The sequence below is a fragment of the Triturus cristatus genome, chromosome 11, assembly GCF_964204655.1.
Source record: "Triturus cristatus chromosome 11, aTriCri1.1, whole genome shotgun sequence".
NCBI lineage: Eukaryota > Metazoa > Chordata > Amphibia > Caudata > Salamandridae > Triturus > Triturus cristatus.
The window spans coordinates 572,475,171-572,487,886 of NC_140594.1; the positions used below are offsets into that span (position 1 = coordinate 572,475,171).

A 12,716-nucleotide genomic window follows, 5' to 3' on the forward strand; every position below is an offset into this window, starting at 1 on the left:
ACTCGCCGGGAGGCGCTGGAAAAAGCATTCATTAGAAGCGAGGTGAGGAGAAAGAGTGGGGGCGAATGTGTAATCAAAAGTTTGAAATTCTGTAGAGTAAGTTTGGAGGATCACCGAAGTACCATTGTAGGCTATGGGGAGGTACTTCCGTTACTACTCATTCACCCTCAGTCGAATGAGTATGGATGTTTAAGAATGTTAAGTGGGCAGATTACTGTGCCTCTCTGTGATGTCCAAATGAAGGGGAGGACTGTACTGGCGCTCGCGATATTATGGCATTCTGCTGATACAGTAATGTGAGAGTTAAAGACAACAAAAGAATAGAAAAGGTATGTAAATTCTAGGCAAGAAACACACCATTGTTTGATGCATAGTCCCCTTAAGGATTGATTGAGGATTGGGAGTCACTGTGTAAAACAAGGATACATTCGGTAAAGCCAGTTGGTCTCTTTTAGAATTTGCCAGCGATAAGTAATACATTTTTCTGGTTTTAGTTAAACAGAATACACAAAGTTAGGTGATGAGAACTGACCATGTTATTAGGTTTATGAATTTTCTTGAGGCCTCACTGCGCTCTCCTTTTTATAGAGTCGCTTCCACCACTTAGTTTCATGTGCTTTTATAGACGTTGCTATACCTTGACCAAATATAAGGAAGACAAATATCTGTGTTAGTCCTGAAGGTGGTGGATTTGTATCAAATTCTTCCCACCTAAACTTGTTGAGGATCCATTGTTGACACTATCTGGGGGGACTGGTCATTCTTATATTGGAACAAAGTACTTTGAATGTACAGCCACAGTATAGCAGAAGTGTACATGTCAAAAGACATATTGATTGGTCTGCCTGCTTTATTTCTTTTTCTTCCTTTAGTTGGGTATTTTGTGAAACAACGTTTTTATGTATCAAAAGATGTCCTGAAGATATCACATGAGCGTTTCCAATGTTTCTGGTTTTACTTGAGCACTGTCCTTTAAAATACTATAATCTAAAGGTATTTGCCCACAGGTGTGCAGTGATTTGGCACAAGCGGGCAGAAAAGGGTTTGGTAATCGGCTTCAGCTCTTTTCCAAATGTTATTCTTACAAGTTACTTGGGTAAATTAGAACAATGAATGACACATTTATGTGTACTTAAGAATGACATGCATCCCTGATAACATATACACAAACCATAACAATGACGTACATTTTATGATGTGTGCTTCACAATAGGCAATCCTTAATCATAGGCACTGCTTGTGTTCACTCTTAGATGCGACTTTCGAAGTATTGTTTTACTTCTCTTTGAGAGATACAATATTCTCCTGCCGTACACCGCTTTTCTCTAGGTAGGGTTTGTTCCTACTCTCTTGCTCGTTCAATCAGTCCAACTTTAATTTGGAACTTATGTAAAATGAAATCATTCAGGAAGTGTGTATTTGGTAGACTGAAGAATTATTCAGAAACAGGCTCTGCCATTTTAAGCCCAGCTCAAACAATTTTCTATCATGATTATACAATTTATTCTAAATCTAAATCTTAAATTACAGCTATTGATATACCCTATTACAATGTACACTGCTAAAATGGAATTTGAGGCCAATACTGTTTCTCTGCTCCGTTAACTATAATGACCGCGTGTCAAAGCAAGTCAATTATTAGATTTCTATCAATCATAGGTAGCTTATTAAGTATAACATTTATAAACTACAAAGATCAACAAACCAGTCTCCCAGTCCCTCCCAATTCTAATATTGACTTCTACTGTCATATTGTCACCGCAGCTAAAAAATTAAAATAGGGCAAATCACAGTCTGCGCCTAATTCATTGGTAATTACAATATTAAATTGCTCCTATTCCTTTGAATGATCACAGGAGTGTGATTGGCATTCAGCGTGTCAATTCTAATACAGATCACACTTTTATTTTCTTGTTCTGTATATAAGTTAAGATGCTGTTATAAGATACGCACTTTCAAATATATCTCAAAATCACTGGTGCCTTATTTCTGATATAAGTTCTTGTGGTTTATATGTCAAATATATTCAGAGGTGTTTCCTGATATTATCTCACCGTGGCAAATAAGCATATTGCTAAATTTGGCAACTACTAGACTGTATATTCTTCAAAAATAAAAATACGTACGTTTAAAATTGTAATTTAGAGTCCTTTGTTTACCCTCCACAGCCTTGAAACAGTCTTATGTAAAGTGTTGGCTATTTCACTATATCAAAAGGACTTTCATGCTTTTTATACAAAAATGGGCAAAACAGAATTTGAAAATACTACAGTTAAATTTTTCAATAAACTCTATTCGGTCTGATTAGACCACAAAAGTGTTAAACATTATACAGAACATCTTTTAGACAAAAATCCTCAAATAACAATGGTACAAACTGTGACCCGCAAAAATAGTCAATGTAGACATAAAACAGTTATAAAACTAGGTTTAAAATATCACATAAAAGCAATAGCCCTGTGATTGATGGTATGTTTAATGTAAACAGCAGTTAAAAAGCAAATCTTGGTGGAGGGCAATGTTTGCAAAAAAGTGGCGGGCGCGCCACAGTAGCGTATATTCGTCTCATTTAAGATGGGTAACAGATATCGTTTTCGGAGTAATACAATTTGCAAAAAAACATAAAATGCATCGAGCTCTGGCTGAGGGGGTCATCATAAGGACACACGGGCAAATAAGAGAAATACTAAACGGGAAATGCAACAAATAAGCAAATAAATAACAAATGCAAATAAGAGAAGCACTGAACCGGAAATGCAACAAGAAAATGTACAGTTCAGTCCGTGTTATACTTGATGCAAATGTGAACTGCCCTGGTTTGCGAAGATATGGGAAACTGAGGTAGGTAATCCACCTGTGGATGAGTGTGCAATGAAATGAAAATGTTGAAGAGTTCTGTTTGCACCATACATAGCATGGAGTATATTTATCCAGCACCCTCGTATAAAATTAAAGACAGTAAATTAATTTCTGCCACATGATATGGAAGTGTAAATTTGACTTTCCTACTGCCATAATTGTAATAGTGCCTTTAAAACAACATAGTATGGGTAACATTTGACATACGTGGTAAAAACGAGAGGAAATGCAGATGTTTGGAGGTCAACTGTTGGCAAAGGATAGGTATCTACGGGCAACAACTTTGTAGCAATAAGCAACCGAAAAACATGCCTTAAATGAATAAACACATGCAAAAACAAATTTGGACACATGCAAAAACAAATTTGGAAGTAGTACTTTAGCTTCCACAAACGGTTTTAACTCCACAACAATCAAAACCTGCACCTGTGTGTCTATTTGATCCTAGTGACTTAGAGCCGAACTGTGAGTTGAAGGAAACTAGAACTATAAGGTATCTCTTGGTAAAAAGCACCAGGTCGATGCGGGTTTACAGAAGACAGTAGGAATCGCCGACCGGTCATTGCCCTGATCTATCTGGAAAACAGGGCCACCTGCCAATTACATGCAGGGAGTGCACATGGACTGGTGCTCTACCTGCCCACAAACATGGCCGCCATGCTGGACGTGCCTGAGTACGAAGCGGTACGAGCCACTCACCATATCACAAAAATCAATGCTTTACACCTTATCGAGCCACAAAAAATCAATCCTTGTGGAGTGTGGCCTTCGATAAAGGGAAGAGAATTGCACACTGTGATTTGACCGATGGCCTTGATTTTAACTATCTGTTTGAGAAAGATGGTTGCCGAGGCACAAAACTCAGAACTGTTGGAAAACATATTAAAGTAGCTGTTTTATGTCACTTTACAATAATTAAAATATTTTCTAATGAGCGATTAGATGGACAGCAGCAAAAAGGACTTTCTATTAGACCCTGTGCTGTAGGCTGAACAGATCTCAAATGTATTGAATATAATGTGATTACACACTCAATACAAGTTTATTATGGGTTCCTTACCACCGCGTCCAAGAAATTTATGCAGCGCTGCAGCTCAGGCCGGGTCTCGCAGAACTGACGGAACAGGAGCCTCCCGATTGGCTGTTTCTCACACAGGCTTATGTAGTCTCTCTCTGTAACAGACACAACAGCGGTAAACCACTGCATTAGTAAAAACGTTTTAACAAAAATAAATTAAAAAAGTAAATCACAACCCCACACACAGAACTCAGTTGATTCTACAAACTGCTAAAATCCCTAAGATATTACTGTAGTACATTGGATCAACTGTTCAGATATTGTTTTTTCACAAAATTCTGTATTCTGCAATATTTACGGAAATATCGCGAATTCAAAACCTCCACCTAAAATATGCGTTTTAAAAAGATGTACCATAAATAGGTAATAGGACTGTGTAGTTGAAATTTAATGTTAAAGAGTGACTTTATTTTGAAATTCATTCAAACGTAAGATTGTTTTAAAATAGTCTAAACTAGAATCTCAATTTAAAATATAAAACGAATAGGATAACAGAATATTTGATACAATGAAAATAATCCAGATTGCTAGATCTCAATACATTGTACTTATAATTCATTTAAAAATGTGAGTGTTTAAGTCTAATAAACTATTATGATGTATTATTGATACAAAAGCAAAATTCCGATTTTTTTTATTGCAGTTACAGGAGAAACGGGCCAAGATGCTTAAAGAGATTTTGCAATCCAAAGCCCCCACAAACTAGTAAACTTTCTGACTGTAAAAGCCCATTTCACGGTGCACTAAAGTGACATAGCAAGTTTCAATGTATTTGTGAATCACATTGAAATAGTTTGCGAATCACAAGGAAAAAAGAGCGGTAGGCACCCCGCCGCTTGCAACTGTAACAATGGTATGACCGCTTCTGCACGCCAAACCCACTACCCACTTTGGAACTCACATGGAAATGTAACAACTGTATGACAACTTCCGCAGTCGCAAATGATTGACAGGGAGTAGTTGCTATCAACTTTCGACATGGAAGTGTACATAAGGGGCAGCTTTCACTTTGCAAATGGTAGCTGTGGGCACTTTATGGAGCAGATGCTGCCCCAATATTCCTACTGCAATGTGCCAAGTCTTTTTGTGATTGCAATGATACAATTTTTCAAATGTAAATAAAGAGACGTGGGTGCACTGTCCCTTGCAGTCCTTCATCTCTGCATTTGCAGCAATTCGCAATGATACACACTGGAAATCCTGCCTCACGAATATTAATGGGGAAGGATATTGCGAATTGACTTTTTGCTCCGTGAGAGGTTAGCAATTGTGGGCACAGTGAAGGGCACAGCGTCCACAACCGTCCACACCTTGAGTCAGATGTATGAATGGACCATTCATACATCTGACTCAAGGTGTTTGGCAAAACACTGCCGACAAGTACAAAAATATTTTTCTCTCTATCCAAGGACGTGAACAACAACAGTACAGTTAGATCAGTGCTTAATTTGATCCAGTGGTTTTTGGTGCTCGGCATTTAATTGTCTGAAACTGCACATATGACAGCTGCCACGTGATGGTGCTAGTAGTCTAATTTAAAGATGAGCCGAAAACTGCTGCTTGATAATTCAATATACATTATAAACAATGAATACCTGTCACCCAAGTCTTTCTTCAGGCATTGGCAGCCTCTAACAGTCTGAATTGTCACACTTCAGTGTGATGGTTAGTAGTTGTGTAAGTACAGTTGCAATGTGTGGTGCTAACCGCGGTGGCCTCCTGACGAGGGACCGGCACATTGTTTTTTTTTACAAATTAAGTACTCAGTTAGATGCACGCCTATCCATATGTAACTGTGAATGTAAGAATTCGTAATTTTATAGGAGTTAAAGAGAAAATATTATCCCCACTTTGTTTTTGTGTGCATAAAAATAAATGCCATTTTTTTTAAACTTGGATATTTGTGTAGCTATACTGGAGGACAATACGAGTCTGTTTAACAGGAAATCAACCACAGGAAGAAAGGGAGTTTGCAAATCTAAAACATGAAAATAAAGAATTCAACCAGTGTTCAAGGAAAGATCACAAAAGAGTGGAGAAGTATCGCAGCAGGAAAAACACACAAAAACAACTAAAAAGGAGCGAGAGGAAAAGAATTTAAAAAAAACACAAGGAAGGTCATAAGGAGTCAACCAACATTCACAGCCACACTTAAAAAACAAGTTTGGCTTTTGACAAGAAACTACCTTTTCTTATCAGGTAAACTCAATGGCACAGCGCTTCTTGACCAAAATCTTTTTATTCCGAGCAGAAGAGGTAGGATTTTGAAGAAGTTTTAAATGCTGCATTTATTAACCACGGGTTAAATGTTTTTCAAATATTTTACAGTTAACATGTGGACACTTCATTATATCTTGAAAGCAACGTCACGGGATTTTTCATTTTTACAAGTATTATAAAACTTGTTCAGTACACGGTCTGCCCTGGGAGGCTGCAGAACTAAATTCTTATAGCATTAAAAAATAAAACAAGAACTGGTAAATCCAGGGCTGGCGTTTCCTGACAATCTTCTGGCTTTGTCAGTGCTTTTGTTTTGTCATGGAACACATTTGTTAGGGAAACTGCTAGGTCTTCACCAATGGAAAAAAAAAACAACGGTTAAAAGCAGAAATATGTTTGGGGGCTCTAAACGCAGGCACTGCCATAATACTCCCTGCACCCGAGGGAAGTATTTTGTGTGAGATGGTGCTGTTTGTAAAAGGGTGGTATGAAGCCACTGACAGTAAAGGTAGCTAGCCAATGGCTGAAGTGGGCCGAACCACTGCCCCCTGAACACTGCAGGCTATAGTGGATGAAATAAAAATGTGAATGACTTAACAGATCAGTAGATGGAAGTCCAGGCCGAATGCCCCTATAAGTACATATATGATACATTTAAATGTATTTAAATTAAAAGGAACATTGAAAATAAGCAAATAAAGATTTCTGTCGAACCGGTATTTTTTTTTAAAAAACACTAATCAATTATATAGTGCACACTGAATCATTTCCCCAAGCTCAAACACTGTGTAAGTTGCTATTACACAATTCAACGCCATTGACAGTAAAAGGATATAAGCAGTGCTTAATTTGTTTTAAAAAAAATACATGCCAAGGCCCTTGCTGTGAGGCCAAGTAGCTTGCACAACCCATTGCCCCTACCAGCACTACAAATGACAATACCAACACAACTACTGACCATCACACTCCTACAAGTGTCACAATTTGGACTATTCCAGAAGGGGTGTAGCTTAGTCAAAAAGATTAGGGGGTGTGACCTTCAGATTTCTGAACAGTCATGCTGGGATATCTTGTTAAACACATTACAACAGAAGCAGGGCATGAGAGGCTTAAGAGACAGTGGAAAAATAGAGGAGGGTGGGTTGTTAGGGGCACTTAAAACAACATTTTTCAAATTAATCAGCATTTTTAAGGCCTTCAAAACAGAGACAGTGTGAGTATGTGTGAGTTTTTGTCTGTGTGGGCATGTAAAAATCCCAGGTGAAATCCGGCAGACATTTCAACATACTCAACTAAAAGCTCTATTTACTACAGAATATGTTTCTTAGGGGTGTGTACTCCCCAAACACGCCTCCTTGATGATACGCCGGTGTATTGCCCCCGAAACTAAGAGAATGACTTGGGCGACGTGTATTAGTCACTTTTAATGTATATTGAATGAATAAACAACAACAAACAGTGCCACTATGTGGCAGACTATTATACGTGCTGGTGTTGACAATTAAGTGCTGGTGTTGACAATTAAGTGCTGGTGCCAAGCACCGGAAACCACCAGCTCAAATTAAGCACTAGATATAAGCTTGTGAAGACCATAAAAAGATCTGAAGCACAGACTTGCAGTTTACATACAGACCTATGCAGCTGTTATTGGACTGATCCCATTGCACAGCTGTCAAGTCACCCATGTCACGCACGCCACCTTTAGCCAGTTCGGACGCTTTACCAAACTGCACTGTGCATTCTGGGACTTACAGGCCCATGCTTCTAATACATGTGAAACTACAGGCTTCGGCAAGCAAAGTGATACTTAAGAGCTATGACACTTACCTACATTATACATAATACATTTTTGGTAAGTACCAAGCATGAACAAACCCTTTCTAAAGTTACAAGCTTGCAATCGAAATTCCTAGTAACATTTCTGCTGTTAGGACTGCATCGACATTTAAAGGGTTACAGATCTGCGCCGCAGGCGAAACATTGTCTCACTGTGTCATGCTCAGAGATTTATTCCAGATGAAAGTAATGCTTTGGAAAAACAGCACATAAGGTGGAGCAGCGCAACCTCGAAACTATTTGTTACAGCAATAACCAGAGGGCATTTCTGGGTCACAATCGCGTCAGGGAACTGCGGGGCTAACGGGGGGAGAGAGGGGCCATTATTCACCTCAACCCCAAACCACAAAGGACTTCAAGAAAGCAAAACGACTCTACGCATTTAGTTCTGCGGTCTAGCCAAAATAATGTTTATAAAGGTGCGTTTTCGAAGACTGCTTTGAGAACAATAATGTGTATTTTGAGTAAAAAGAGTACCATCTTCGTAAAGAACAAGTGCTATAATAAACACCTCGATAATGCGCGCTCTATCGCTGTCAAAGGTTGAAAGGCCAGCTCGGCCCTCCAGGGCTAGCCTGAACCAGTGAAGTGCACGCGGTGCACGAACCTCCGCAGCCAGCGCATTGACCCAGTCATCTTACGCGGCACCTCGACTCTTCTTTGTTAAGGCGGCTAAGGCCCTGCAAGGCACGAGCTCTGGTGAGCAGAATGTGAGGCGGCGGCATCTGTGCTCGTCGCCCTGCCCGCGGGGTTCCTGTTGAGAACAGAAAGTAGTAGTAGGGGTGGGGGATAGCGACGGTTATGAAGAGAGAGCATGGGGCATGCTGTGGTATACAAACATATCGTATGCGTTTCTTTTCCTCTAATAGACACGGGCATTCAGGTTGCATTTTTACTCCATGACCTGCCCCAACAGGCTCTTCTCTCGGTGCGAGTGAAACCCTGATTAGAGTTTCTTTTTTTTTTTTTAATGGTTTGCATTCCAGCTGTCGGTTTTTGTGGTAGAAGTTAACTGCAGGAGTCTTGCTTTCCTTAAGCTATGGAGCTGGTGCATGCACGCGTAGATTCACGAAAACAAGTACTGCAAATAAGATGAGAAAAGCTGTCGGTGATAACTTTCCATCAGCTGCATCCTTACAAAATACAGTTCCAGATCACGGCCTATGGGCCCCACTCCTTTTAGGGGCCTGCGACAATGGATATGTCTTGCAAAAGGTAGACTCCTCAAATTGAGGAGGAAAGTGAATATTTAAAGTTTTGTTGATTTATAAAAATAAAAAAAATGTTTAATAACATTAATATTTGCTAATGTTTAGCTTTGTGTAATAAAATTGGTTTATTAAAATTGTTGGTTGGTAAAATTAAAAACGTAGGGAGGGGGCCTGAAATTTCGACTGTGTAGGGGCCTCCAGAGGGTTTAATCCGGCATTGATAACATACATCACACAGGAGAGCACATCAGCCAGATGTTGAAACAAAGCAAAAAAAGTGAAATGGGCTTGAGTGTAGAGAAACTAAAAGAAAACTGTTCGGCAACTTGGAGTTCAAAGGCTGACTCCTGCAGTGGACACCTGCATCAGCCTACTGAGCCTCTAGACCCAGCTAGCCACCCTGCCCGTGCCTACAGAATGATGCAGGTGCCATTTTGTCTTTTGTTTTAATTGACCACTCTAAGTTGGTGAACGTCACTTACATCTGAACTTGATTTTTTTTTATTTTTTATTAAATGAACTGCATAAAAGCACGTTTGTGGTAGAGAGCCCAGCAGCAAATTGCAACTGCCGGGACCTACAAAAAAAATGAAGGAGCAGGTGGGGAGAAGCACTAGGGAGTGGCGAGGGGGCATAAAGTTGGTAGGGAAAAGGAGGGAAAAAGCAGCACACAAGGGCAACACAGAATGCAGGTCGAATGGTCAGGGGAGGGAGAAGCACATAAGAGAGAGAGCTGTACATGAGGGACAGAACAACATGGAATGTGGGTCTGGTATCTGGCAGTGAGGAGAAGCACTCAGGGGACTGAGGAAACAGAATCAATCCCATGAAGGGCTCAACAGGAAAAAAAAAAGTAGTTCCATAGAAGTGAGTAGTGAAAGAATTCAAATCAGCCAATCAAAAGAATGGTAAAGAGGCTATGCTCTAAGGAAGGGACAAATACAAGAAGAACGTGAATAAGAAGCCATTAATTGACTGACAATAAAGCCAACCAAAGGAGAGCAATTGGCAGGTACTAAACCCACTGTAAGTTTTGGGTAACCCCACAAAAGGACTTTTGCAACCAGATAGCTTGCACTGGCTGGTAGGTGAGACCTAAAAATAAGGTGTGAATACAGCGTATTTACTAGTAAAAGACCAAGAATAGCAGTACACACCTGACAACTGAACTCTTTACAGAGAGAGACTTGTATGGGAAACACGTTACCCACCCTACTGATACCATGACACATGAAGCCCATGCTGACAAAAATCTTAACTAATTTCATAGAATACATTGAAACCTCAGCTCAGGGGACTCCAGTTGTTCCAGTTTAGACAATGCCAAAATTAATTTATATATGAAATTGGAAAATGTAAACCTATGGACAAACTGTAACTGGAAAGCAGGTCAATTTTAATACCAACATTACTACTACTACCAGGGACCAGTGCATCCGATGGCCTTTCACATGCCACACCCCGCCCCTAGAAAGCAGAGCTACTGGGTTGCCTCCCATTGGTGGCTTTGCATTGCTCCCCCTCCTGCACACCTCCGGCTGCACCATTCAGCAACATTGTACTAGCTGGCTAGTCTTGGGGTGGGTGGCCAGATTTACATAATCAGTCGAAGCAAATAAGAGCTATCAATTAGCCCATGGATACGTACTCTACCTAAGCACCTTTTTCCTTTAATTCTGGCATCTATTGTCTATTATAAAAGAACTACTAACAGAGAAAAACAGAACTTGACGAACACCAGACAAAAAGTCAGGAACTATCAATCTCTATAGGGAATGCTGCTAATTTAGCATTTCTATGGTGCTGTCAAATGTAGGTGATAAATGGAGCACTGTTTATTGCAAGAGGGCTAACAAAGGGGCTGCTGTGCCAAGGAAAGGTGGATAGGCATGGCCATTGAGGTGGATGTGGGCACATTCAGTAGCAAATGTGCCAACAACGACAGCCTGAGAAAATATGTGGGTACAGCCATTTTTAGGTCGAGCCTCGCGCAGCGTGCATGCACTGCCCTACGAGAGGACCTTTTGGAATCGGTCTGCACTTTTCCTCACACTCGTGTGTGTGGTGGCATCCACCTTGCGGGAGCGAGCAGCGGCGTGCAGGGGCCATCTGTTTGTAATTAGCTTGGCCGCGAGCGCTTGTTTACATTTGCCTGCTCGCGGTTGCATTCACTTTCTTGCCGGCTCGACATCCTGTTTTCGTGTAGTCTTTGCTTCAATGCCGATATGCGCCCGCTTGTTTATTTATCGCCCGTCTCCACATGCAGTGTGTAACTGAGTGTTATCTGCCCTTATTCCATCCCATCTCCGAATGGTTTCTATCGGTTTCCATCACCCGTTATGCAGTGCACCGAGGAAAATGCATTTTTCAGTGACTGACACATTTTTCTATGCTTTAAAATAGCACCCTCTAATTCACAGGGAAAGTTTAAAACGTTCCTTCAAAAATCACAGTGGCTTAATAGCAAAGCAGAGGGCTTAGCGTTTGCGATCCGAATCGGACACATGTGACAAATAGTGTGATTTTCGAAGCATTAGGACATCAGTCTTGGCAGTGGAGCAGAGGCGATGTTCCACGTGGTCATGAAAAATACAATGCATGGGGACTGTTCCAGTTTGGTAAAACTGCAGCGCCAAGCTTTACTAGTTTAACTTTCTTGTGGTGCAATACATGATAATTCCCAAATCATGCCAGCCTGCTTAGGCTGTTGACAGGTTTGGTCTCCCACCCTCACTTGTCGTTTACTCACGCCCACTTGCTGCTCCAAATCATGCGTATGTGAACCTCTCACTTACTAACACTATTATTCACAGCTGCCTATGACTGCCGAATACCTTTGAGCAATATCTGAAGTGGGCTGCAAATGACACGACTAAGGTCATGTGTGTGTTTGACGGGGGGGTTCACCATTCTATACTTTAACCTAGTGTTCTGATGTTCATAGATGTTGTAGCACCCAGGATAATTTGTTGCATGGCTAAAAACGTATAAGGTCCCAAAGGCGAGACCTATTGGCTATTCAAATGCTTGCTTTATTTAGTTATTTATTGACAAATTAAGCACTAGTTCAGTCCATCTCATTCACAGTGTCCCCAATCACACCTTCTCCTCTACGATTCTATGCCAGTTATTTACCAGATCTACCAGCCAGAGCACAGTTAGTGGCGGGCCTCGCCAGGGCATACTGTGTAATCAGAGAGATTAACACTGTGGTCGGAGTGTTTGCCTGCACTACTGCTACATGTGCCGTGTGAATAGAGCCTGCAATGCTGCCAGTGCTTAATTTGTAAAAGAATGAGTGCCGGTGCCCAAAGCTCACCTCAGAAGCCCGCGTCCGACAGTATTAAATGTCAGCCCACTACGGCATAGGCTTAAATGCGCATTCAGCCTCTTTAATCCACTATCAGACACTCCCTACCCTTTGTCACACTCTTGCAGATTCCTGCTTTCTCACTTGAACATTTTTACAGTCTTACTTTTCCTCCTCCTTTCCCCTTTGTGTGTTTACCTTC

At 40.7% G+C, this 12,716-nt stretch overlaps 1 protein-coding gene across 1 annotated transcript in view; it reads right to left on the reverse strand.

Moving 5' to 3' along the window:
• Positions 1-12,716, reverse strand: part of LOC146785104 (G protein-coupled receptor kinase 5-like) — a 506,690-nt gene that overhangs the window by 228,690 nt on the left and 265,284 nt on the right. The window contains exon 3 of the mRNA XM_085633729.1: positions 3,920-4,032. Coding sequence (XP_085489855.1) covers positions 3,920-4,032 — 113 coding nt within the window. The remainder of the gene's footprint in view (positions 1-3,919; positions 4,033-12,716) is intronic.